Source organism: Bubalus kerabau, chromosome 14, assembly GCF_029407905.1.
Source record: "Bubalus kerabau isolate K-KA32 ecotype Philippines breed swamp buffalo chromosome 14, PCC_UOA_SB_1v2, whole genome shotgun sequence".
In the NCBI taxonomy this organism is placed as follows: domain Eukaryota; kingdom Metazoa; phylum Chordata; class Mammalia; order Artiodactyla; family Bovidae; genus Bubalus; species Bubalus kerabau.
Genome location: NC_073637.1, coordinates 72,803,966 through 72,831,166, shown reverse-complemented (window position 1 = coordinate 72,831,166; position 27,201 = coordinate 72,803,966). Strand labels below are relative to the sequence as shown.

Below are 27,201 nucleotides of genomic sequence, written 5' to 3'. Positions count from 1 at the left end.
TCTCTCTTCAACTAGTTACCCCCTTTCCAATCTTTGGATCTCAGCTTGTCATTTTAGCAATGTAGTCCTTTTCCCCAATCGTTCAAAACAAACTTCTATATTCAGTATATGCTTGCTTGGTATCCTGTACTTTTTCTTAGTTCTTGTGTCACATTGCAAAAGTGGCCCCTAACACATTGTATTTATTGCCCCTACTAACAGCCTTCCCATCAGAACACTTGGGCATGAGACCATCCTAGATTATCCAACCATGAGCAGACCCACCAGCTGACCATAAAGGTATGAAAGAGCCCAGCTGAGCAGACTCAAAAGTAGAACCACCCAACCTACTCACAGTATTCTGAGTTAGCCAAAGGACTGCTGTAAGCCACTAGGTTTCGTAGTGAGTTGCTACATACAAAAACTGCATACAACAGTTGCAGTCTTACATGTTACAATGTTATGGTGCAATCTTAGTTGCAATCTTACATACATGCATCTGTTTGATTAGTCTGTCCCTTGGAGGAGACTGTGGGCTCTGTTATTCCCGTTTTCAGTTACCACGCCATGTTCAGAGCCGGAATAATATCTGAAACACATCAGGTATTCAATGGACAACTTGCTGAATGAATGCAGGGGGAGAAGAGAGGCATACTTCGTAACAGGAGAGAAGAAAAGTTCCGTAAAAAAGGTAACAAAAGACTGGGGACATCCCTCTGCTCAAAACGAACTTTTATCAGCACATATTGCTGAGGATTACAAGACCAAGATTACCTTTCCTCTGCGTCCAAGAGCTCCAAGTCTAAACTAGCAGACAGCACAAAGTCAACGGAATATACCGCCCTGGAAGGGGCTCTAACGCTGCCTGCAAGACGGACGTGTCCACGTTGTCACAGGAGGGTTCTTGAAAGACAGAGAGCCGAGATTTAGTCTCCTAGTGTTTATTTGGACGAGGAGCACAAGCGAAGGCCAAGGACATGGGGTTTTGTTTGTTCAGTTCAGTTCCGTCACTCAGTTGTGTCCGACTCTTTGAGACCCCATGGACTGCAGCACGCCAGGCTTCCCTGTCCATCACCAAGTTTCAGAGCTTGCTCAAACTCATGTCCATCTAGTCTGTGATGCCATCCAACCATCTCACCCTCTGTCCCCCCCTTCTCCTCCCGCCTTCAATCTTTCCCAGCATCAAGGGTCTTTCCTAATGAGTCAGTTCTTCGCATCAGGTGGCCGCCAGAGTACTGGAGTTTCAGCATCAGCTGCAGCTTCAGCATCAGTCCTTCCAATGAATATTGAGGACGGATTTCCTTTAGGATGGACCAATTGGATCTCCTTGCTGTCCAAGTGACTCTCAAGAGTCTTCTCCAACACCACAGTTTGTTATCTCGGGGTATATTGCTAAGGTCTGTTTGTCTCTTCATTAAACCCTAAGGCCCTTTAGGGCAGGTGGGGTGTGAGGGGCGGATTCTTATCTTTGTATTGATTATTATTCCCAGGGTGGAACATTGTCTTTTCCACAAAAGCAGCTCAGTAAACATTTGCTGAAGAAATGAACAGGGCGGAAAGCGCTGCTCCTTGCAAGAGCCTCCACTTTCGGACTTTCGGCCTCCACACGGAGACGTGGACAAGCGGAGCGCAGGTTCTACGACTCAGCCGAAACCCGCCCCACCGGCGTTCGGTTCATCTCCCTCCTCGTTACCGGGTGACCGGCTGTGCTCCCGGCCCAGAGTGCGGAGACAGAGGCGGAAGTTTGGTGGCGGGGCGCCTCAGGAGGGGCAGAGGCCCGGCGCCACAAACCGTTCGCCAACCTTCCAGAGGCTTTCGCCCGCGAGGGACGCCCGGGCGGACGCGGGAGGGCACGCCCCGCGCGTGCCCGCATCCGGGCCCTTCCCGCGCTTCCGGGCGCGGGTCGCGGGGTACGCCGGGCGTCAGTGGACGCGGGTGGGCGCGCCCCGCGCGTGCCCGCATCCGGGCGCTTCCGGCCGCCGGCCGCGGGGGCGCGCGCCGCGTTGCCGTGGAAACTCCGAGGCCCTCGCGGCGGCGGCGGAGGCGGCGGTGGCGCACGGGGCGGGCTCTCGCGCCCCGGCGCACGTCCGGGCGCCGAGACCCTGTCGTTGGGTCTCAGCCCGGGGTCTCCGGCCGTGAGCGAGGCAGTATGTTGAGGCGCAGCTTGGAAAACCGGTAACCGCCGCCGGGGTCCGCAGCGGCCCAGGGTCCCCCGACCATTACACACACACACACACACACACACACACACACACACACGCGCGCGCGCGCGCGAGGGCTCGGGTCGGGGCGCGGAGCCTTCCTCCTTGAGCCACCGGACCGAGTTCGGGCCCTCACATCGGGCTCCAAGCAGCGCCCGCCACGCTCTGGGCCGACCACACTGGGCCGCGGCAGGCCCCGGCGGCGCCTCCCCAACACGGTCCACGGGCGCCGGTCCAACTCTGCCGCTGATCCAGCGGGGCCGCTCGGGGCGCCTGCACTGCGGGATGTGCAGGCCAGGCCCGGGATGGGGGCCCGGAGGAGACGCAGGGGTTGCTTCAAGGTTTGCGCCCGCGAAGCTGCAAACTGCGCCCCCTGGGAATGATGGCGTCATCATGTGTAACATGAAGATGAAGTCATCTCATCAGATGAGAATGATTTGCCTTTTTTGTGTCTCCTGTCTCTCTAGGGACGCTCAGACCAGACAACTGCAAGATGCTGTCACCAATGTGGAGAAACATTTCGGAGAGCTGTGCCAGATCTTTGCTGCTTACGTGCGGAAAACAGCCCGACTGCGAGACAAAGCGGACCTCCTGGTGAACGAAATCAACGTATATGCCTCTACCGAGACCCCGCACTTAAAGCAGGGCCTGAAAAACTTTGCTGACGAGTTTGCCAAACTTCAAGATTATCGACAAGCCGAGGTATGGAATGAGGTCACAGCGTCCTGTTAATGAGTGAGCCCTGAAGTGGTGGACGGAGCCGTGAAGACGTGTAATCTACCTAACTGCAGTGGCGATCACACACTTGATGATAAACGTGCATTGTCATGTCGGTAGCATTGTGTGAGTCTTAAGGGAAGCTTCCTGTAATTTTTACCGTTTTCAAACTAACCTCTAGGGTGTCTTGAAGTCCTGAATTTCCCCACCTCATTTGCCAGCTTTTAGCCAAAGGGGTGGCTGTTTACAGGGGATAGTAAACAGTACCCGAGGCAATAAAAGGAGCATTTCTTGTGTCTTGCATGCAGGTAGGTGTATTTTAAAGTAGTATATCTGGAGATGGAAGATATTGGGAGTGGTACTGTGTATCGTTAAGTAGTAACTGGACAAGAGATCTTTGTTGCTTGCTTCCGTGCACTGGAAAGTTGAGCTCTTTCATTGAGAGGAGGGGGGGAAAAAAGTGCACTGATTTCTTTTACAATCAACAGTGAAATTTTGTGAAGTTCCCCACTCCACCCAGAAAGGACAGGGGGGAAAAGATGGCGTTGTAATTGTTTTAATTGTTAAATCCCGTTCACTTTTTAAAAATTTATTTATTTTTGCCTGCGCTGGCTCTTCATTGCTCCCTGGGTTTTCTCTAGTTGGGGCCAGGAGGGCTACTCTTCCTTGGAGCGGACAGGCTTATTGCGGTAGCTTCTCTTGTCGTGGAGACGGGGCTCTAGGCCCAAGAGCTTCAGTAGTTGTAGCAGGCGGCCTCAGTAGTTGGTGGCATGTGGGCTTAGTAGTTCGGCTGTGTGTGGGATCTTCCCACTCCAGGGATGGAACCCGTGTCCCCTGCATTGGCGCCTGGACACCTGTCTATCCACTGTGCCACCAGGAAAGCCCAGCCCATGACTTTAACACCTCCTTAGCACTTTCACCTATATTTATTTTAAGGTTCAAGACTCAGGTCAGAAGTTTTCACTTTAACTTTTAACTTGTCAGAAGTTGCCCAGTTTTTGAGCTGTATTACTTCTTTTGTGCCTTTGGTCCTTTTTAAAAGCCCAAAACAAATTTCAATTACCAAAAAAAAAACCTTGAAATCAAAAAGAAGATAATGAAGCTATAACTGCCAGTGATACAGAAATTTGAGTATTAATTACTTTGGGGGAAAATTGTGGGTCCTTCTCATATGTTTTGTGTGTAATAAACTTTCAGTTACGTATAACTGGGAACTTGACTGTTTCATAGGTAGTTTACGCTCACAGATAATCCTAAAATCCTACTTTAGCCAATAATTTCAATGCCCCTTGCTAGAAAATCTTTATGCTATTTATCGAATAGCAAAGTGAATTGATTGACATGTGTTCTCCTTTTTATTTCCCTTGCTTACCAAATGGTGGAGGTGCTAAAGAACAATGAACAAAAAAGGTAGGCTACAAAAAGGAGAACAGAAAAAGATTTAGCTAATCTTTACACTGAATAACCAGTGTATGGACTATTTGAAATGGAATAAATAATCCTGAATATTCATGGATTTGTTTTTAGGATTCCTAATATTTAAATGCTTAGTGAGAACTTGATCTCTATTTTCCTAAAATCTTTTAAAAAGAAGTATTCATATACATTCTGTTTATAGAAACTAAACAAAAGTCATTATAAAGTGATATATATACTCACTAATTACAAAAACATGTATCAGCAAAATAAAGCTTTTTTCCTGCTAGAAAAGTAATACATGTTCATATTTAAAAATTAAATATATGTCATCTTGTATTACCTATCCTGAAAAAGAAAATTTTAATGTCCAGAAATTGTTTTTCTTATATTTATATAAATAGCTATATACTTCCCTTTAAAAAAAAAATCCATTTCTTTAGTGCCTTCCACTAGTGCTATTAGTAAAAGGAGAAATTACTCAAAATCATAAATATTGCAATGTTTAAGAAAACTGTTTAGTTCTACATAAAAGAGAGATTGACCACATAGATTGACAGCTCAGTAACACTGAGACCATTTATCTTGTTCTTTAAGCTTTGATAATTTACAAATGTCTTCCCAGGGAAAAAAAAAAAATTACAGTTAATACAGTGGTCTCTAGGCTTTTTTTCTTTTCAGGATTCAGTTGTTTTAAATGTTTCTGGTATGCTATATTTTTTAGCTTCGATTTCCTTATCTGGAAGGTTGGGCTGTTACGTTTCAGATATAATGTATGTAAAGTATCCATTCAAGTGTTAAACATACTGAACGTATAGCTGCAATAAAATTTGAGATGTCTTAAAACTTAACAAAGCTCTGATTGCTACTGCACACCTTCACAGTTTTTAATGTATTTGAGTTTAGATTCTGAGTATTACCAATTTCCAGAGATTATTTTTTTACTTATAAATGTTACTGAAATTTTAAAAATTTCAAATATTAATCAGTATAGTGATTATGGTCCAGTTAGACAGCATAGGTTTTATTTCACAATTTAAATTTTGATATGTTTATGTTTCTTTCCAGTTATATTTTATAATAATTCTCAATAGGTTGAAAGACTTGAAGCCAAAGTAGTTGAACCTTTGAAAGCTTATGGAACCATTGTAAAAATGAAGCGAGTAAGTAAATTCATTTTTTTCAATTATTATTAGGTATTCTGGCAAAACATACAAGGTTTCCAATAACTGTGCTTTTAGCGGGGGCTTCCCTTGTAGCTCAGTTGGTAAAGAATCTGCCTGCAGTGCAGGAGAACCGGGTTCGATCCCTTAGTTGGGAAAATGCCCTGGAGAAGGAAATGGCAACCCACTCCAGCCTGGAAAATCTCATGGACAGAGGAGCCTGGAGGGCTGCCATCCATGGGGTCACAAAGAGTCAAGCACGACTGAGCAACTAACACTTACTTCAGTTCAGTTCAGTTCAGTCGTTCAGTCGTGTCCAACTCTTTGCGACCCCATGAACTGCAGCACGCCAGGCCTCCCTGTCCGTCACCAACTCCCAGAGTTCACTCAAACTCACATCCATTGAGTCAGTGATGCCATCCAGCCATCTCATCCTCTGTCGTCCCCTTCTCCTCTTGCCCCCAATCCCTCCCAGCATCAGAGTCTTTTCCAATGAATCAACTCTTCACATGAGGTGGCCAAAGTACTGGAGTTTCAGCTTTAGCATCATTCCTTCCAAAGAACACCCAGGATTGATCTCCTTTAAAATGGACTGGTTGGATCTCCTTGCAGTCCAAGGGACTCTCAAGAGTCTTCTCCAACACCACAGTTCAAAAGCATCAATTCTTTGGCACTCATCTTTCTTCACAGTCCAACTCTCACATCCATACATGACTACTGGAAAAACCATAGCCTTGACTAGATGGACCTTTGTTGGCAAAGTCATGTCTCTGCTTTTAAATATGCTATCTAGGGTGGTCATAACTTTCCTTCCAAGGAGTAAGCATCTTTTAATTTCATGGCTGCAATCACCATCTGCGGTGATTTTGGAGCCCAAAAAAATAAAGTCTGACACTGTTTCCCCATCTGTTTCCTATGAAGTGATGGGACCAGATGCCATGATCTTCGTTTTCTGAATGTTGAGCTTTAAGCCAACTTTTTCACTCTCCTCTTTCACTTTCATCAAGAGGTTTTTGAGTTCCTTTTCACATTCTGCCATAAGGGTGGTGTCATCTGCATATCTGAGGTTATTGATATTTCTCCTGGCAATCTTGATTCCAGCTTGTGCTTCTTCCAGCCCAGCATTTCTCATGATGTACTCTGCATATAAGTTAAATAAGCAGGGTGACAATATACAGCCGTGACGTACTCCTTTTCCTATTTGGAACCAGCCTGTTGTTCCATGCCCAATTCTAACTGTTGCTTCCTGACCTGCATATAGGTTTCTCAAGAGGCAGGTCAGGTGGTCTGGTATTCCCATCTCTTTCAGAATTTTCCAGTTTATTGTGATCCACACAATCAAAGGCTTTGACGTAGTCAATAAAGCAGAAATAGATGTTTTTCTGGAACTCTCTTGCTTTTTCAGTGATCCAGCGGATGTTGGCAATTTGATCTCTGGTTCCTCTGCCTTTTCTAAAACCAGCTTGAACATCTGGAAGTTCACGATTCACGTATTGCTGAAGCCTAGCTTGGAGAATTTTGAGCATTACTTTACTAGGGTTTGAGATGAGTGCAATGGTGTGGTAGTTTGAGCATTCTTTGGCATTGCCTTTCTTTGGGATTGGAATGAAAAACGGACCTTTTCCAGTCCTGTGGCCACTGCTGAGTTTTCCAAATTTGCTGGCATATTGAGTGCAGCACTTTCACAGCATCATCTTTCAGGATTTGAAATAGCTCAACTGGAATTCCATCACCTCCACTAGCTTTGCTCGTAGTGATGCTTTCTAAGGCCTGCTTGACTTGACATTCCAGGATGTCTGGCTCTAGTTGAGTGATCACACCATCGTGATTATCTGGGTCGTGAAGATCTTTTTTGTACAGTTCTTCTGTGTATTCTTGCCACCTCTTCTTAATATTTTCTGCTTCTGTTAGGTCCATACCATTTCTGTCCTTTATCGAGCCCATCTTTGCATGAAATGTTCCTTTGGTTTCTCTGATTTTCTTGAAGAGATCTCTAGTCTTTCCCATTCTGTTGTTTTCCTCTATTTCTTTGCATTGATCGCTGAGGAAGGCTTTCTTATCTCTTCTTGCTATTCTTTGGAACTCTGCATTCAAATGGGTATATCTTTCCTTTGCTCCTTTGCTTTTCGCTTCTCTTCTTTTCACAGCTATTTGTAAGGCCTCCCCAGACAGCCATTTTGCTTTTTTGCATTTCTTGTCCATGGGGATGGTCTTGATCCCTGTCTCCTGTACAATGCCACAAACCTCAGTCCATAGTCTACTTACTTAGTAAAAGGTACAGAGTAGTATTCAGTGATTCTTATTACACTGAAGCATTATTTCTTAGAACTTTGAGAATAATGAAGTATTTTTATATACTACTATAGCATCATAGCATTATTTTGTTTATTGTGGAAACTTTAAGTATTTAATATTTATAGTCATGAAGAATATATGGACAGAAATTGTTTTACTAAATATTCTTATATTTTTGTTTTAAAGCAAGCAATAACATGCAAACTAAAAGTCGATGTGACAAAGCTTTTTTAAAAAATTTTTTCTTGAAGTTCAACATAACGATTTGATGTTTGTATATATTGTGAAATGATTAAATAAGTCTAGTTCACATCTGTCACAATACATAGTTAAAAACATTTTTTCGTTGTGATGAGAACTTTTAAGACCTAGTTTCCTAACAACTTTCAGAATGCAGTACAGTACTATTAATTCTAGTTACCATGGTAGATATTACATTCCAAAAGTTCTATATTTAGAATCAATTTCATTGAGGTATAGTTTACATGCAGTAAAATTCCCCTGTTTTAAATGTTTTAATAAATGTGTATATACATGTAACTACCACCACAATCAAAATTTTTTATGTGTGTATATACAAATATGTGTGTGTGTGTGTGTGTGTGTATATATATATATATATAATTTTGCACTGCAATTCTGTCATTATTTAATAGGATATTAAATACATACATGCAGATAGTCTTACGTACAAAGACATACACTGGTAATGTAGTAATAATTCCAGTGGTAATGATGCCTGGATCAAATAGGGAATGTTTTTGCATTCTTAAAGAAGTGTGTATTTTATTCTTAAGTCAGAGATATTTATTAACAAAAAAAATGCCTTTTTGCAGGATGATCTCAAAGCAACATTAACAGCAAGGAATCGAGAAGCTAAACAGTTAACTCAGTTAGAAAGAACACGTCAGAGAAACCCATCTGATCGACATGTTATTGTATCCTTTGAATTTTGGTCGTTAAAAAAATATTTTGTAAGGTATGCTGTACAAAAGTAAATATATATGAAAATTATGCATTTATACTTTAAATGTGCAAAGAATATGAATATAAAGTTTGAAAAGAAACACAGACATTTAAAATGCTTACTATGGAAATTAGTTAATTTTAAAGAGAATATACAACCTAAATCAGTCCTCTTGTGTTGTTTTCCACAATAGATATTCAAAATTTAAAACACTCATACATATAGATGTTTTATAAAGAGTACATACAAAATTCTAAGGTCTTTTACATTAAAAATGATTGATGACTAAATATTAATTATAAAAGTAACTTAAAGATCTGTTATTAATCCTAATATATCAATGCCTTCTCAGCCCTGCATTTGAGAAAAGGAACAAACTATTTTTTTCCCAGTAAAATTCCCTTCGTCTTAAAAAAACAACTACTTTGTGAAACTTCCAGCCAAAGACCCTTAGGATATTCCAAGGTATTGAGATTCACAGCTTGACACAAGTCTTAATAGGCTTGTCTACTGTTACAGGGCTCTTCTGTTAAGAATGATTATTTCTGAAACTTAGAATGAGCTTATTCAAAACTAAACAAAAAAAGAAAAATAGCACCTGACTAATGGTAAGCAACTGCGATAGGTACAACTGTATAGAAAGCACTTACTGTGGGGCTTCCCTGGTGGCTCAGCTGGTAAAGGATCCGCCTGCAGTGTGGGAGACCTGGGTTTGATCCAGGGAACCTGGATTTGACCCCTGGGTGGGGAAGATCCCCTGGAGAAGGAAAGGCTACCCACTCCGGTATTCTGGCCTGGAGAATTCCATGGACTGTATAGTCCGTGGGGTCGCAAAGAGTCAGACACGACTGAGCGACTTTCATTTCACTTTCAGCTTACCCTGCTGCCTCCTTTCCCCATGCTTTCTTATGTCTCATGATTTTGACATGATACTAGAAAATAAAGGACAGTCTACATATAAATACATCCACTATAAATATAAAAATACTCAGTCATAGCATCAGAGAATATTTACCAGGATGACCCTTAAAATTCTTCTATTAAAAAGGAACACGTTAAAGTTCAGTATGTAAAATAAAGAGGTATAAGAGGCACTGCCTGGACCCTTCCCAAGGCCCCTGGTAGCTTCTGAAAAGTTTCCCGCAGCACAGTTTGAAAAACACCAATCTGGCTCACTCTTATAGACCATTTTGCACTCAGACCAATTTCATTAAATACACTGATACCCTTATTCATAAAGCATTATAATATTTTAATCAAAAGTATCTCCTACCCAAATTAGTATGTTATATGATTTTGAAGAATTTTCAACAAAAGGAAGGAATACAGATCTGTATCCACTTTCCTAAAAATAGCTGTGTAACTTTGGGCAGGTAGTTATGCTGGAGTGAAAGGATTTGAGACTTCAAGGAATGAAAAACCGTTGCTGGAGGGTGGTAGGAGATTAAGATACAGATGTCACAGCTGTGGCTTCTGCTTCCTACTCTTCCCTAGTTTAACCAGCTCAACCTACCCTTCCAAATTTTAAAATGAAACTGTCAAAAAACAGGGAAGGAAAACACATGTCAAAATTAAGTAGTAGGTAAAGAATTTCATGAGTCACATGTATTGAACTGTCTTAGAAAAATACTCTGCTTGAATATTTTCATTAGTAAAAGGTTAATACACATCATAACATCTAGAAAGTTTTTCATAATAATGAATCCTATGATAGTTACATTTTAAAAAATCCGAAGCCCAGTAATAAAGTGAACTGTTTTTGACTACTGGTTATGATTAAGTTTGCATGTAAAATTATGCAGGAAAACTTTACACCCTCTATAGCAAATGTACACACACAGATCTATATGAATATGTTTTAAAGCTTAGTTTCTTGAAATTGTATATCTGAATTAACCTAGTTTTAAGAGTATATAATCAATATAAGTTACAATTAATATATAGTCTGATTGCAAGAGGATATAATTCTGTCAGAGCATATGATTTTAATTTATTGGAATAAATTGTTCTATTTGAAATGTATTTTTCCTTTATGAAAAATTTCAGTCACAGGTGGGTAATAAAGTGATGTGTCAAGAGATGGATCCCCATAGTAAACCCTTTTACTTTATTTCCATTTATACATTTTCTTAAAAAAGAAAGCAAGAGTGTAAATGTTATAATATTATGTGTCACAAAACTTTACTTACAACTGCAGATTTTTTCTATGCAATAATTATTAAAATGATATGTGATGCTTTTCAGTGAACATAATACTAGCATAAGAAACAAAACATTATTAGAACTTAATCAGAAAATTGCGCCATGTTTTTAAAACATGTTTTATTCAACAAAAAATTTTCAATATTTTTGGACAACTGTTGTCATTAAGGAAGAGATATTTTAAAGAGAAATACATGCCACTAGCTATATATATTGGAGAAGGAAATGGCAACCCACTCCAGTGTTCTTGCCTGGAGAATCCCAGGGACAGAGGAGCCTGGTGGGCTGCCGTCTATGGGGTCACACAGAGTTGGACACGACTGAAGTGACTTAGCAGCTATATATATGGCTGTTGAGCTCATGAAATGGCAACTAGAATAACCAGCTTTTTAATTGCAATTAATTTAAATGTAAATAGCTACATGTTGCTAGTGGCTACCATACTGATTGTACAGTGTGAATCTAAACAGTTTGAGTGCTTTGAAGCAGAACATTAGACTTTCCATCTAATTTATTAGTTACTGGTGTGTATGTATGTCTATATTTTGTAGTAAGCATTAACTAAGTAGTAATAGTGCAATGTTACTAGCTTATAAGAAGAATATTCATACTGAAATAAACATTTGTAGTATATGTTCTTTGTTGCTGTTGTTCAGTCACTCAGTCATGTCCGACTCTTTGTGACCCCATGGACTGCAGCACACCAGGCTTCCCTGTCCTTCCCTATCTGCTGAAGTTTGCTTAGACTCATGTCCATTGGGTCAATGATGCTATCCAACCATCTCATCCTCTGTCACCCCCTCTCCTCTTGCCCTTAATCTTTGCCAGCGTTAGGGTCTTTTCCAATCAGGCTGTTCACATCAGGTAGCGAAAGGATTGGAGCTTCAGCATCAGTCCTTCCAATGAATATTCGGGGTGATTTCCTTTAGGATTGACTGGTTTGATCTCCTTGCAGTCCAAGGGACTCTCAAGAATCTTCTCTAGCACCACAGTTCGAAAGCATCAATTCTTTGGTGCTCAACCTTCTTTACATGTATATTCTATTCTACCTGATTAGGATATTACAGCAGTAGAAACATTTCATGCATTTGGAGAACTAGTATTAGTATTTGAATTAGAATTTGAAAATAGTATTTGAAAATTAGTATTTGAAATTAGAATTTGAACTAGAATTAGTATTTGAAAATACTAAAGTCACAGGTCTTTTGGCAGGACAAAGGGTTAAAGGGGAGCGAGAGAGTGAGAGGAAAAGGAGACGATAGTAAATGGCAGAGACTGGAAATATGGGAAAGCAGTAGAAAATATAGAAAATAGTTTTACAGTAAATCAAACGAGTGATAGCAGGAAAAAAAATGGTTTGTATAAAGAAAGGGAAGGAATTTTGAGATCATGAATCATATAATATAAATTTAAAGTTTTCTATTCTGCTGTGTTTATCATATAGATCACTTTATGTGGTAATATGTATTTTTGAGTGATTTACACTGTTATGGCAAAAAGCCAGTCTTGCATTTACAAATGCATTTACAGTACTGCATTTACAAAAAGCCAACACTGTATTTACAAAGGTAGCATTTACAGAAAGACTCAATCAAAAGGATTCTGACGATTTTTGTTTTTTATATCTTTGGTTGGGGAATACTTCTGTAGGCAGAAACTGAATTACAAAGAGCTACAATGGATGCTACCCGAACAACTCGTCATCTGGAGGAAACTATTGACAATTTTGAAAAGCAGAAAATAAAGGATATAAAGGTAACAAAATAACTATTAAGGTCCAAAATATGTATTCTAAATTAATTTTTTATTTAAATTTATGAAAAATTTAAATAACTGATTTTCTTTAGCACATATGTCTGTGTGAGAAAGATATAAACAAAATATATCAAATGTTATTTTCTTATGGAAACAACCGTATATAAAGGGACTACATTCCCAACCAGAGGCCAGATATTCAGGTGTTATCAAAAATACTATTAACCACAGAAAAATAAAGTCTGTTATGTTTTTATGTATCAGGTACTAGTCCAGGCACTTTACATAAATTACCTTTTAATCTTTATAGCAACCCCATAGTGGAGCATCTATGTATACTACGTACCAGTATCTATCTCATTCCTTTTAATGGTAGAATAATATTCCATTGTGTGGATATTATCATGAAAGTGAGGTGATTAAGCAGAGATATAAGGTAGTATCACAGCCCACAGTTCAAAGTCTGAACTATAAGCCAATTATATATTTTAAAAACCTGTGCTTTCCATGACTATACAGTATTGTTGCAGGAAGAGGGACCCCTTCCAGGGCCTGAAACTGGGCTCTTGTCTAACACTCGGAAAAGAAGTGTCTGAGGAGACACATGTGCTGAGAAAGCAAGAAGTTTTATTGGAAAGGGCGCCCGGGTGGAAAGCAGCAGGGTAAGGGAACCCAGGAGAACAGCTCTGTCACATGGCTTGCAGTCTCACATTGCATGGTGATGGGATTAGTTTCCAGGTTGTCTTTTTTATTCGGACTCAAGAGTCCTCCCTGGTGGTGCATGCCTTGTTCAGCCAAGATGGATGCCAGAGAGAAGGATTCTGGGAGGTGGTCAGACATGTGGTGTCTCCTTTTGTCTTTTCCTGAACTCTTCCTGTTGGTGGTGGCTTATTATTATTCCTTACCAGGACCTCCTGTCGTAAAACAGCTCATGCAGATGGTTACTATGGTGCCTGGCCAGGGTGGGCGGTTTCAGTCAGTGTGCTTCCCCTAACACTATTACTAATTTTTTGGCTTGTAGCTTTCTAATTCCTACATTATCGAATAAATAAGAGTAGCTAACCACATAAACTTGCATCCACCATAGTTGAGTGTCACAGGAAGAATAGCCTTATTTTATTGTAACACATCAGTAGACATTCAGGTTCCTGGACTGGAGATGGTATTTTTTTAATTGGAGGATAATTGCTTTACAATGTTGTATTGGTTTCTACCATACAACAATGCAAGTCAGTCATAATTATACATGTATACCCTTCCTCCAGAGCCTCCCTCCTAAATCCCCAAACCTAAAGATGGTCTTCAGTGACTTTTTCATCAATATTTTGGAAAGATTTGGAGGATTACTTATGACCATGTTGTGTCCTTTAAAACAAGTCATCTAAGGATCCCTTTTCATTCACTGCAAATTCTTCTGGAACAGCTTTTAAAGAGAAGTATTTTTTGTTATTTTTATAACTTACTAATAAGTTATCCTTCTTTCAAAAGTTATGCCCTTATCAATAAAATCCCCTTATCAATAAAATCAGCATTATCTGCCACTTAATTGTACCATTCCTCTCTGCAATCAATGAAATATTTATTTGTCCTTTTATATTTTTTAATTTCCTATCATAGTTTCATAGGATTCCAGAACTTTGATTTTTTCTGATAGCCAGGCTCAAAGATCTCTACTTTGGTCCTGAAGGTCAAAGAAAAAAAAAGTAAGCCTGTCAATTCAGCACTCAGAGTGTAATGTAGATCGCTACTGAGGAAGAGCTCCGTAGGAGGCTGTCCTGAGACAACTCTTTTGCTGACATGGGGGAGCAATGGCAGGGCGTAACGTAACTGCCGGCATCCTCTCTTAAATTGAGGGAGAAGGGAAGGAAGGTTGAAATAATTAGCTTTAATCTAAAAAAGGAGATTGGAAACTTGTGAGATATACCTGATTCATTGCCACCTAACGGCATCTTTAGCGACCTGGGAGCCCGATTCCTCACCCCACCACTATTCTTCTTGCCTGCACACTTCTCGTTCACATATGGCAATCTTGGATCTTTGGGCTCACTTCCATGTTCTTCTTCTTGCATGCTGGCCAACTCTACAGGCGGTTTATAATCCCATGAGCACCACTAGTTACAAAACTGGAGCAGAGACAGTGAGTGTAGAATTCCTGACTGCAACCTGGAATTTCCTGAAGCAACAGGACAGGGAGTAAGGTACCGCACAGTGGAGGGTGTACGGAGGAAAAACGTGCTTCCACGCTCTCTGCCTGCGGTCTCATGCTCCTAGAAGAGGGAGATCTTGTGGCAGTCACAAAAAAAAAAAGAGAGAAAAAATAGGAGAAAACCAAAAAAAAAGGAGAGAGAATTCATATACCATACAGTTCACCATACAGCTCAGCAGTTTCTAATATGTTCAGATACCTACAACCATCACCACTCAGTTTTAGAACATTCTTATCATCTCAGGGTAAGGCATAGGACACTTTAGCTTTTACCTCCCTGCTCCCACAGCCCCCACCCGCGGCCTAAGCAACTATCACTAATCTCCTGTCTCGTTGGACTTGGCTGTTCTGAATGTACAATTCATATGAATGAAATTATAAGGTACATGGTTTTCATAACTGGTTCCTTTCACTTAGTGTGCTTTCAAGGTTTATCTATGGTATAACATGTATCAGTATCTATCTCATTCCTTTGTATGGTGGAATAATATTCCATTGTATGGATATTACCATATTCTACCTTTTTGCTATCATTATTAATGATATAAACATTCATGTACAAGTTTTTGTTGAGACATATTTTCATTTTTCTTAGACATTTTTCACTTTAGTTCAACCATATACCCTGTTGAATTGCTGGCTCATAAGGTGACTCTGTCTTTAATTGTGTGAGAAACTGCCAGACTGTTTGCCAAAATGGCTACACCACTGTATTTTCCCACCACTATTATATGAGGCTTCCAATTTCTCTGCATCCTCCCCAATACTTGTTGCTCACCAAACTTTTTCCTTATAGCCATACTAGTGAGTGTAGAGTGGTATCTTATTGTGGTTTTGATTTGTATTTTCCTGCTGATGTTTATGGCCATTTGTATATCTTCCTTGAGAAAAAAATGTCTTTTCAGATTATTTTAATTGGATTTCTTTTTTATTTCATTTTTAAGAGTTCTTTTTATATTGTGTGCAAATCTTTTATCAAATGTTTTGCAGTTATTTCCTTCCATTCTGTGAGTTCTTTTCAGTATCTTGATGGTATCCCTTGAAGCACAAAGCTTTTTAATTTTGATGAAGTCCAGTTTATCTTTGGTTTTCCCTGATAGCTCAGCTCGGAGAAGGCAATGGCACCCCACTCCAGTACTCTTGCCTGGAAAACCCCATGGATGGAGGAGCCTGGTGGGCTGCAGTCCATGGGGTCACTAAGAGTCGGACACGACTGAGCAACTTCACTTTCACTTTTCACTTTCATGCATTGGAGAAGGAAATGGCAACCCACTCCAGTGTTCTTGCCTGGAGAATCCCAGGGACGGCGGAACCTGGTGGGCTGCCGTCTATGGGGTCGCACAGAGTCAGACACAACTGAAGCGACTTAGCAGTAGCAGTAGCAGACAGCTCAGCTGGCAAAGAATCTGCCTGTAATGCAGGAGACCATGGTTCAATTCCTGGGTCTGGAAGTTCCCCTGGAGAAGGGAAAGGCTACCCACTCCAGTATTCTGGAGAATTCTGGAGAATTCTGTGGACTGTGTCATTATCTAAGAATCCATTGCCAAATCTGAGATTATAAAGATTTATCCTGGTTTTCTTCTAACACTGTTATAGTTTTCACTATTAAGGCTTTGATCCGTTAATTTTTATGTATCATGTGAACTGAAAGGTAAACCCCCTTCTTTTCCATCTGTCAGCGCAGTTGTTGCAGCACGATTTGTTGAAGAGACTGTTTTAAGTCCTGGCACTCTTCTTGAAAGTTAGTTGATGTGTTTTGTTTCTGAACTTCCATTTTCTTTTATTGATGTATGGTGGTGGTTTAGTCACTAACATATCTGACTCTTGGAGCCATGGACTGTAGCCTGCCAAGCTCCTCTGTCCATGAGATTTCCCAGACAAGAATACTGGAGTAGTTTGCCATTTCCTTCTTCTTATTCCAGTACCATACTGTTTTAACAGTGCTTTGTAGTAAGTTTTAAAATCAGGATGTATAAATTCTCTATTTTGTTCCTTTTTAAGATTCTTTTGATTATTCTGAATCTGTTGTAGTTTGGTATGAATTTGCGAATCAACTTATCAGTTTCTACAAGTCAGCTGGGATTCTGACAGCGTGCGCATGTGCATGCATGGTCACTCAGTCATGTCCTACTCTTTGCGATCCCATGGACTGTTGCCTGACAGACTCCCCTGTCCATGGGATTCTCTAGGCAAGAATACTGGAGTACATAGCCACTCCCTTCTCCAGAGGATTGAACCCAAATCTCCTGCATTGCAAGTAGATACCGTCTGAGCCACCAAATTCTGATAGGGATTGCGTCAACTCTGTGGATCAGTTTGGGGAGTACTGCCTTCTTAAGGTGAACTCTTCTAACCCATGAACATGGGCTGTTTTTCCATTTAGTTAAAGCATCCTTAATTTATTTTAATAATGTATGTTTTGTGCTTTTTTAAGCTTTTTCCTCAGTATTTCATAATTATTGATGCTACTATAAATAGAATTGTTTACTTAATTTCATTTCAGTTGTGCATTGCAAATACACAGAAATATAATTGATTTTTGTGTACTAACCTTATATCTTACAACCCTCCAGAAGTCTTTTATTAGCTCTGATAGTTTTTTGCATATTCCTGTGGATTTTCTATATATAAGATCATGTCATCTGTGAAAATGTACACTTTTAATACAAACTCTATCAAAATCCCAGAATTATGAGTTCCAGGAATCAAGTCCAGTCTGTTAGGATTATGAATCTCCATTCTCTGTATCATTCCTCCTTATCTGTCAAATTGTTCCTTTTCAAAGTTAAGCGTCATTTGAGATGTTTTATGATAAAGAAGGATGCACAAATCCTTCACCCAAAAGCCTTAAAAATCAGATTAAAAGGGTTACTTTACCACACTCTTAGTTCTGATAAAAACAGTATTCAGGTACTGCTACGTTGATGTTAGCATCTCTGACAAACACTTCTATTTATGAGACAAATTCTTGGAAAAAATCATTGATGCCACTCATATTTTGGGAGAAACAGACACAACATTCTTTTTTTTAAAGAATGTTCTTATTGTTACCTGTTTTCAGGCAACTGTTTCAGATGGAAGCAGAACTTCTGGGTGCTTAAATCTCCCTGAGGGTAGAAATGATCGACAGTAGTGAACACTGCTCATAATGTATTAATTATGAGGTGGGGTTTATCAACAAGTCCATCTGAATTTTAGTAGCAGCGTTAATTAGTAAGGTAGCACAATTCTTAGTAAAAGACTTCATACAAACCTTGCAAAGTGTTTGTCTTTCTGAGAGAAGTCGCTATGAACTTAGTTGTATAGAATGTGGAAGAAAACTCACAGTTCTTTGTTTCCCATGTAATAGGAAAATTCATGAGTTATATGTTGTCAAGGGAATTTTCTGACCTATGAAAAGGATCTTGATCAGGAGTCATTCCAGGGACAGATAGGGATAGCAGTTCAGTATTGGTAAAGTAGCTGATGTGAACAAGAAACATCTTCAAGATTTAGTTTTTATCAGCTTTATTTTTCTTACAAATATAAAATTACCATAAATTTTCATAAAATTATGGAAGAAAACATAATTCCCTACTGAGAAATAATCAGCATCTTGGTTTATATCCTTCCAGACCTTTTTTCTATGAAACATAGACAAGAAATATACTAAGAAGAATGACAACAACAAATATTTCTTAAGACTTTAACTATGCCACACATTCTAAGCATTTTATGTGGATAAACTCATTTCCTCCTCACAATGTCTTACGAAAAAGGCAATATTGTTACCCCTATACAGTTATATTTAAGTGGGATCACACTATATGTAGCATCTCTTTTTAAAATGTAATATATCATGGATATGTTTGTGCTAAAAAAGATCCATATTGTCCTTTTTGATATCCCCGTATAGTATTTTGCTATACTATATGGAGAATAGTATAGCTATATGGATATATTCATGTTTAACCATCAGCTGTTGATGGACATCTAAGATTATTTTTGCTATTATAGATCTCATTGCATCATTAAACATAGGCCTTTTTGTTGGTTCAGTTGTTTTGGGGTGGGGGCGATAAATTACTGGAAGTAGCATTCTTGTTCAAAGAGCATACACACTTTCAATTTGGATAGCTATTTATACCTTCTGTCCACAAATCTTTTGACTAGTTTACATTTCTGCAGAACATTACACGAGCACCCAGTGTAACAATGTTGAGTAGTAGTATTTTTAATAGTACCCAATCTGATAGTGAAAAATCAGTATCCTCTTGATTTGCAGTTAGTACTGTTGAGGAAGAGTGTTTTTTAATATATTTAATGACACTAAATTACTCTCACTTGACCTTAGCTTATATTTTTAGTGTGTTGGCATTTTTGGTTAATTTTTAAAAACTCTTCAGACTGAGAAAATTAACCCATTATACTAAAGAGAAGATATGTTGAAATATATTTTCCCATTTTGTTGTTTATGGTATGTTTTTGCCACCTTATGGTCTTATTTTTGCTGCCAGATCTATTAGTCTTCTCTTTCTGCCTTGGTGTCATGTTTAGAAAGAAGTATTCATCCCCAAGATTATATAACTATTTGCTGTATTTTCTTCTAGTCTTTGTATGATTTTTTAGTATTTTAAATATTTAAATAGCTTATGCAGTTGTATTTTACATATGGTCTGAGGCAGCTATGTCTAAATTTATTATTTTCAAATGAATAGAAAGTTCTCCTGAAATCATTCAATGAATAGCCTTTACTCTGGAGAGCTGTCATTGTACCTTTATTTGCAAAAATTGTTAACAAGACGTTTAATGACTTTTTTGTCAAATATTCTGCTTTCCAGTTAAACCAGGATGGAGGTTTTAATGTTACATAAGAAACAGTTTCTCATTTATCTGGCTTACTTATTTAGCAATAAAATTAGCTAACTTGTGCTGAGCACTTACTCTAAGCCAGTAACCATACTGTACTTTTACTTGGATTACATTTAATCCTTATGGCAAAACCTATGATTTTGAAATTAAGGAAAAAGAACAGATAAAGTGCTTAATATTACACAGCTGATTTGTTTCAGTCTTGATTTGAACTCGTGCTAAGTCACTTCAGTCGTGTTCGACTCTGCTACCCCATGGACCTAGCTTGCCAGGTTCCTGTCCATGGGATTCTTTGGGCAAGAATACTGGAGTGGATTGTCATGCCCTCCTCTATGGGATCTTCCCTACCCAGGAATTGAACCTGCATCTTTTATGTCTCCTGCATTGGCAGGCAAGTTCTTTACCACAAATGCTATCTGGGAACCCCTGATTTGAAATCAGGTTTATCTTAATCCAGAGCCCCTATTTTTAACTACTGTACTACCTGCTTTACAGAATACTTGCCAATGAGTAGAGAATTCCATTAACTTCCCCACCCCCCACAATAAAATTGAAGTACCCACCCAAATGGCCTTCTTGTCAAACAAAATAAAATTGAAAAGCAGAGAAACAAAACTCCTTGAATGCCCATCTCTTACCATACTGACCCATTGCTGATTAGCAGATTACATGTGATCATTGAAAGGTATATTTATTTGCGGAAAATTATTTCTAAATATGATACTACAAGATAGCTGTATGGCTATCTTCCAGGGTGCAGGACCACTCCTATCTGGGTGGTTAAGACAGGAGAGCAGAAATGAAGGAAAATGAGTATTTGACTATTGCTTTTGAGCCTAACCCATTTCATCTATACTGCCCTTTAAGGACAATGCTTGTGTATTTTCTGTCCTATTCTTATTCTGTCCACTTCGCCACGTTAATGCTCCAATTTTTTTATTTTGATAAGAGACAAGAGGATAGAAGGATGAGATCCTATTTTATTGAAAACGTATCTGGCTTACATATTTTCCCTGCCTACCAGTTCTCTCACCCATGCTTAGATCAATGTGCACATCCTCATTCATTCTCTTTTCTCATAGCCTTCCCTACCAAAAGTTGTCATCATCTTGCTGGTAAGAGTTTACCTGCAGTGTATTTGCAAAGGAAATAATTGAGTCCAGTGAGAACAGCACAGTACAATGAGCAGGAGCTATGACCTTGAAGAATCAGACCCAAGTCTTAACATTGTGGCTATGAGCAATATTGAGCATGTCATATATTTGTAAACTGGAAAGCTCTATGCAAATGTATCATGCTGTTTTCGGGAGTAGGAATTGTGGCTGGAGAATACAAGCAACATATAAATATGTTAGAATGGAATTCTTGCCTAAAGACATTCTTTTAAACACCAGTTGGAGTTGCTAAAAAAACAGGTTCAGAACTGAACTTCTTTAGCTAATAGTGACATTTAGTGATGTAGTGACAAACATCTTTTTTAAACGTAAATATCTAATAGAAGAACATATTTAAAAATGGAAGTAAATAATAAGATACTAAATATTTTGTGTAATTTTAAAGTTTTACTGCAAAAGATATTTGCAACTATTTTTATTCCAATTGTTGTTTGTACTTCATTTTCCCTGTTGAAAAACCTCTGTATTTAATAAAATGTCAAGACTATAGTAGAGAATAACTCTACTAAAGTCACAAAGCAATTTGTTTACATTCAAATCCTTGTTTTTTCAGACTATATTTTCAGAATTCATCACTATTGAAATGTTATTTCACGGCAAAGCTTTAGAGGTCTATACTGCTGCCTACCAAAATATACAAAAGATTGATGAAGAAGAAGATTTAGAGGTAGGACTATGTCTATCTAAGCTCAGTTCTTCTATTGATATGGAAATATTTAAAAGAAACCATTTTAGTGTGGGTAAAAATGTCTTAAATTACACTTTGTGGTTTAGATGTCATTGTATGCAGTTCCAAATAGCTGAACCTTTATGACTTTCTAGTTAACTTTTCTAATTAACCATAGTTAAGTTCGAAGAGTTAATATCTAGTAAAACATAGAAACAAAGCCATAATGTGAAATAAGGTATCGTTTTGACTAATGGTGTAAGTCACTTATGTGTGTTAAAAATACTGTTTATTGATTTAAGCCAAAATTTGAGTGTTTATGCCACGCACAACACCGAAAGCTTTACATGCATTTTCTCACTCACTCCTGTAACTCAAGTGCTGTGATCATTCATTCATTTACAACTAAAGAAGCAGGTATAGAGGCTTTAAGTAACTTAACTTGCCCTTGACCACTTAGCTAGTAAAAGAGCAGAATCTGGCTTCTAACTAGTTTTGTGAGACTTAATCTGTAACCTATGAAATGTGTAGATCTGTATATAGGTGGTGGGGAGGTGGTGTCTGTGTGTGGCCGTGTGTGTGTAGGCTGGGGGTAGGTGTGTTTCACTCAGTTGTGTCCGACTCTTTGTGACCCCGTGGATTGTAGCCTGCCAGGCTCCAATGTTTGGGATTCTCCAGGCAATACTGGTTCTCCAGGCTTCCTTTGTATTGATAGTTAAATGCAAATATTAACTCTTAAATATTCAAGATGTACTTTGTCCATATAGCTCTACAGTAGAAGTGAGAACAGCCATGTATTCCCAAGATACAGCCAAAATTTTTTAATTATATAAGTTAATTCCATAATTTTCAAGGATCCATTTATTTTTTAAGTAAAATATCTATCGAGATCCCCAAGGCTTCACTTCCCACCACTCCACTGGTTTCAAGAAACGTGAATTCAGTAAAACCAGACTATACAGCTTGGCCAAAATGAAGTACCTGTTGCATACACAATCATATTTCTATTTGTTAATAGAATGGTTTCTATTCCCTACTAAAGCTAAGGTTTCTTAATTTTCACTCCTTTTTACATCCTTTTTAAAAAAATAATCATCAAGCTTTTAACTGTAATTTATAAAATAGCAAATGTTTATACAGTGATTACTTTAACCAGCTACTGACCTGTGCATTTTCACTGTATTATTTTAATCCTACCATGAATTTTAATAAAAGTACTTACTGTCCTCGTTTCTACGGATGAAAAAACTGAGGCACAGTGAGGCTAAGGAACTTTCCAGAGGATCCCATAGCTAGTAAAATAGCTGGAAGCCAAACAGTAGTCTGACTACAGACACTGTTTTTATCCTATCTATGCTGCCAGAAGCATGGTTCTTGGTGAGTGAGATGAACTATTTCCTTTAAGAAACACTGCATTGAGTGGCAGGTTTAAAATTGATCCCCCACTTTCCCTATAAGGTTAAAGTTCCCATTACAAGTATTTTCATTCTCCATTTTCTAACACCCTTGACTTAATGCACTTTCAAGTTCCTCAAGCCCTCTGGACCCAAAGATTTTCTTTCTTGTTCCTTAGGTCCTAGGTATCTTTTTTTGTCACAGCATTTCCTTTACCACTTCTCTTAACACTATTCTTCATCAGCTAGCTAGGTAGCTTGTAGGAGAGATCCATAAACACTCAAAACCTCAGTGTTGTCTAGATGTGTTTTTGAGTATCAACTTCCCCACTTTTTCCGATGGGGCACTACTGAGCAAGTTAATTTCTTCACACTTCATTGCTTATCTCTAAAATGGAGACACTTATGTACATTCGTCAACTGTTTACTGAGCATCTGTTATATGCCAGACACTGTTCTGAGTGCTGAGGATTCAGCACTATAGAGTTGGTCCAAGTTGTCAAAAAGCAGAAACTTAAAAAAGGAGTTCAGGCATTAAAAAAAGATGTTTCATAACATGAAGGAAAAAATCATAGAGATAACATACTGTTGTGCAAATGAGTGTATGTGATGGAGGATCCTATCTGGAGAATCAAAGAATGATCTCTTAATCAGAAGTTTGAGGGATATGTCGAATCCCTGTCTACAATTTCAGGCAGAGTACAGATAGTTATACAAAGGTCCTGAGGTATAATGCATTATGATACCGTAACTTGTGGAAAGGAGAGGAAAGCAGTCTGGGGAAGAGCTGTGTGGGACAAGCCAAAGTAAAATTACATCAGCTACTAAGGAGAGGAAGGACCCTTTAAATACAAAGTTTCTTGGAAACAAGTAGAGAAAAGATGCAGAGAGGGACAGAGAAATAATTTCCTATTCTTAGGTAGTAGTCCTTACTACATGAGAATTGCTGATTTATTCAGATAGCAGCTGGTATTTTACATCCAGTTATATCAGAAACCATCTTAACTGATTTGTTCTTCACATTAAAAGTACTATCATATTCCCCTTCAAAAGATCACCTCTGTACATTCAGTTCAGAGCATATTCAGATCTTGAGACTCACTCCTAGAAAAGATCTTGGACCACATATTGGAAAATGCAGTATTGCCAATAAATATTCCTGTAAATATGTTTTTGCAATAGATTAGTATTTAACTGGTTTAGACTTTTATCCCAAGGGTGGTATATTATCTTCCACTTCCCACTTTTATCTTTGCTAGAAAATCCAAAGAATGTTGTTTTAACAAAAATGTATTTCTTCCAAATACCAGTGACTTCAGTCATCCACTTTTTATATCATACCAGGCTGGCAGGGTCCATGTCTAGCACCTTAATGTAATTGGGTCTTCAGTAAAACTGTTAAATAACCTAATTATCAATATGCCTGAATTGCCCTAAAATACAAGTCTTAATCTCTTTTGTTAAGTTTCATCCCTTGATTGCTTTTATATGCTATACTTCTTTAATGTTTAAAAAAAGGCAGAAAAAAGAGCAAGTTTTTGTTTGTTGAAGTTTTAGCTAAGGGGAAAATGCACTGTGGAGAATCATAATCACACTTGCTTTAAAAAAGCAAAATGATAGCATGAAGAGTTGAGGGGGAAATGAGGGAATATGAAGAAATTCACATTTGATAGATGCCTGTTTTACGTTACAAAGTGGTATAAAAGATAAGGAAGCTTAAGAGTGCAGTAATAGTTGGAACTACTACTTTCAGGAAAAAGAACTGACAAGCAATGACATTCCAGATGCTACTGAGATTGGAATTTCATAGAATGGCTCCATTTACTCTTCTGTGATATACTGGGACAGCACTGTAGTGAATTTAAACTGTTGAGTTGAGGATAGGCAGAACAGAAAGACTCAAAGGTGTGACTTACTGTCTCACTGGCTTGCATGGTCTTTGAAGGTAGGAACTTTTCACATTTCACAAGTAAAAGCTCTTAAGTGACTGTTTCAGGACCCATCATCATTTTACATGGTTCAGTAGAATTTTTTAGCTTACATCTTTTCAATGTAAAATATTTTTTTAATTTTTGTTTTAAATTTACAATAAATTAAATAATGTCCCCGGGGCAGGATTGGGGAGGGGAGTTGCTTAAACAAATTCTGAACTAAAGGGAATGTGACTTTCTAGATTTCCAGTTATCTAATTTATAACATTGTTTTATCATTGCAACAGGTTTTCCGACATTCTCTGTATCCGCAAGATTATTCATCCCGTTTAGATATTGTAAGAGCAAATTCGAAGTCACCTCTTCAAAGATCATTGTCTGCTAAGTGTGTATCTGGAACAGGACAGGTGAGCTAGAAACCATAATTTTAAGGAATGTAAGCTACTGCCTTTTGAATTGTTCAGTATTAAAAATGTTTCCCTTAAATCATAGGATCTTGAATAACCTGCTCTTCCCCTCTTCTATATAAAATGATGTAAAACTGCACTAGATTCTGCTCTATTATTGATATTTCTTTTATCCGAAAGATATGACTCTCTGAAGCAGAACATTTGTGAGCAGAGGTAGAAGGGACAGGAGAATGCTAATTTACATTTGTTCTGTGCTATAATGTGAAGATCACAGATTGTGAAATCAAACTGCCTAGGATTTGAATCCCACTAGCATGGCTTACTGGAAATTATACCTAAAAAGGACCTTTCCTGAATGTTATCATAGATCCAGAAGCACGTATCCTTAGGTAAAGCATCAATTTTCTCTTTTCTTCTATATCCAGAAAACCTGAGGTACCTGGTATCTAGAGTAGGATAGATAGTAGGCCCTTTTTTCTCAGGGGCCACAGAGAAAATACCAGGTTATGTGGACCACGTAGTCTCTGCCCCAACCAAGAGCAGCCACAAATAATACATTAACAAATCAACATGTTGTAATAAAACTTTATTTATAGCAACAAGACAAACTGGGCTTTAGCTTGCCAACTTCTGATTTAGAAAGCTATTATCTTTTGCATATCTAGCCTTCAGAATTTAAAATTGAGCATTCAGTTTTATGTGACCCAGCACGCTGTTTTCATTTATCTTCTAAGCACTTATTTACTGCTTTTAACTTAGACTTCTCTCCCCCTAACCAAATTATACTTTATTATTCCAGTACTAAGTGCCTTGCACATAAATTCCATATATCTATAGTATATGGTACATAGAGAACTTTGACTAGAGCTAATAGTATCACCTGAGTTAGCCAAGGTCTGTGTAACACTTTAGACTACATGCCAAGGTTTCTCAACCTCAGCACTGTTAACTTTGAGCTAGATGATTTGGGGCGGGGGCGGGGGGGGCCGGGGCGCGGTGAGGGATCTTGTCCTGTGCATTGTACAGATGCTAAGCAGCGTTCCCAGCCTCTACCCACAGTTCAGTAATGCCCTTACCCTCCCCGAGTCGTGACAATCAGGTGTCTCCAGACACTGCAGATGTCCCATGGGAGACACAGTCACCCTCTGAAAAGTGCGAAGCAGGATGACCCAAGTGGCAACAATCAGAAATGAAAGCCATGTCATGAATTCAGATTCTCATCTCATTAATTTTAAATCACACTATGTTCAAAGTTTAATATTTTTGCCTAGTTGAAATATCCTTGTGTTCTGCCATCCCTTTGAGGACTCTCATGTTTTTGTGACCTAAGAATTATTTAACTTAAAATATTTTTAATATTTATAATATACTTTTCTCTGGAAGTATGTTATCAAAGTACTGATATCCAACTGGAGTTCAAATAGCTAATTTCACACTTTTCTTCAAAAAAATAACATGAATGAAAAAATTTTGTGATTGTTTTCAAACCTTTAAGGACAATTCATAATTTAGAATTTTCATTACTAAAGATTATTATTTATGGACATTTTTCTGATATTGGTTCTATGTACTCTTACCTTATTTATCAGGGCATAAAAAAGATACCAGGCATGTAAAAATATTTTTAAGTTAGTGATTTTTAAAACATGTTAACTTTTAACAGGTATTGACCTGTCGACTAAGAAAGGATCACCAAACAGAAGATGATGATGAAGAGGATGAAGACTTAGATGTTACAGAAGAAGAAAATTAAATTTCTTAAGTAAATTTTGCATTTCCATTTTCATCTTAAATGACCTGGAATCCAGAATTACTAAAATTGCAAAACATAATACTGGCTTGATACGTTAAACCTCAAAATTAAATCCTATT

The 27,201-nt window shown here is 38.4% G+C and overlaps 1 protein-coding gene across 1 annotated transcript; it reads left to right on the top strand.

Annotated features, from left to right (window-relative positions):
• Positions 1-1,959: 1,959 nt before the first annotated feature.
• On the top strand, positions 1,960-27,168 carry CIBAR1 (CBY1 interacting BAR domain containing 1). Its single transcript, XM_055546674.1, has 8 exons — positions 1,960-2,154; positions 2,648-2,882; positions 5,408-5,476; positions 8,608-8,709; positions 12,591-12,695; positions 21,481-21,594; positions 25,207-25,326; positions 26,993-27,168. Exons 1-8 carry the CDS (start codon positions 2,129-2,131, stop codon positions 27,080-27,082), a joined length of 861 nt encoding a protein of 286 aa, XP_055402649.1. The 5' UTR covers positions 1,960-2,128; the 3' UTR covers positions 27,083-27,168.
• The last annotated feature ends 33 nt before the right edge of the window (positions 27,169-27,201 follow it).

Coding starts and splice junctions, on each gene's coding strand:
- CIBAR1 (XM_055546674.1), top strand. CDS start 2,129: ATGTTGAGGCGCAGCTTGGAAAACCG. Junction 12,696..21,480: donor AGAAAATAAAGGATATAAAG/GTAACAAAATAA, acceptor TTGTTTTTTCAG/ACTATATTTTCAGAATTCAT. Junction 21,595..25,206: donor ATGAAGAAGAAGATTTAGAG/GTAGGACTATGT, acceptor TCATTGCAACAG/GTTTTCCGACATTCTCTGTA.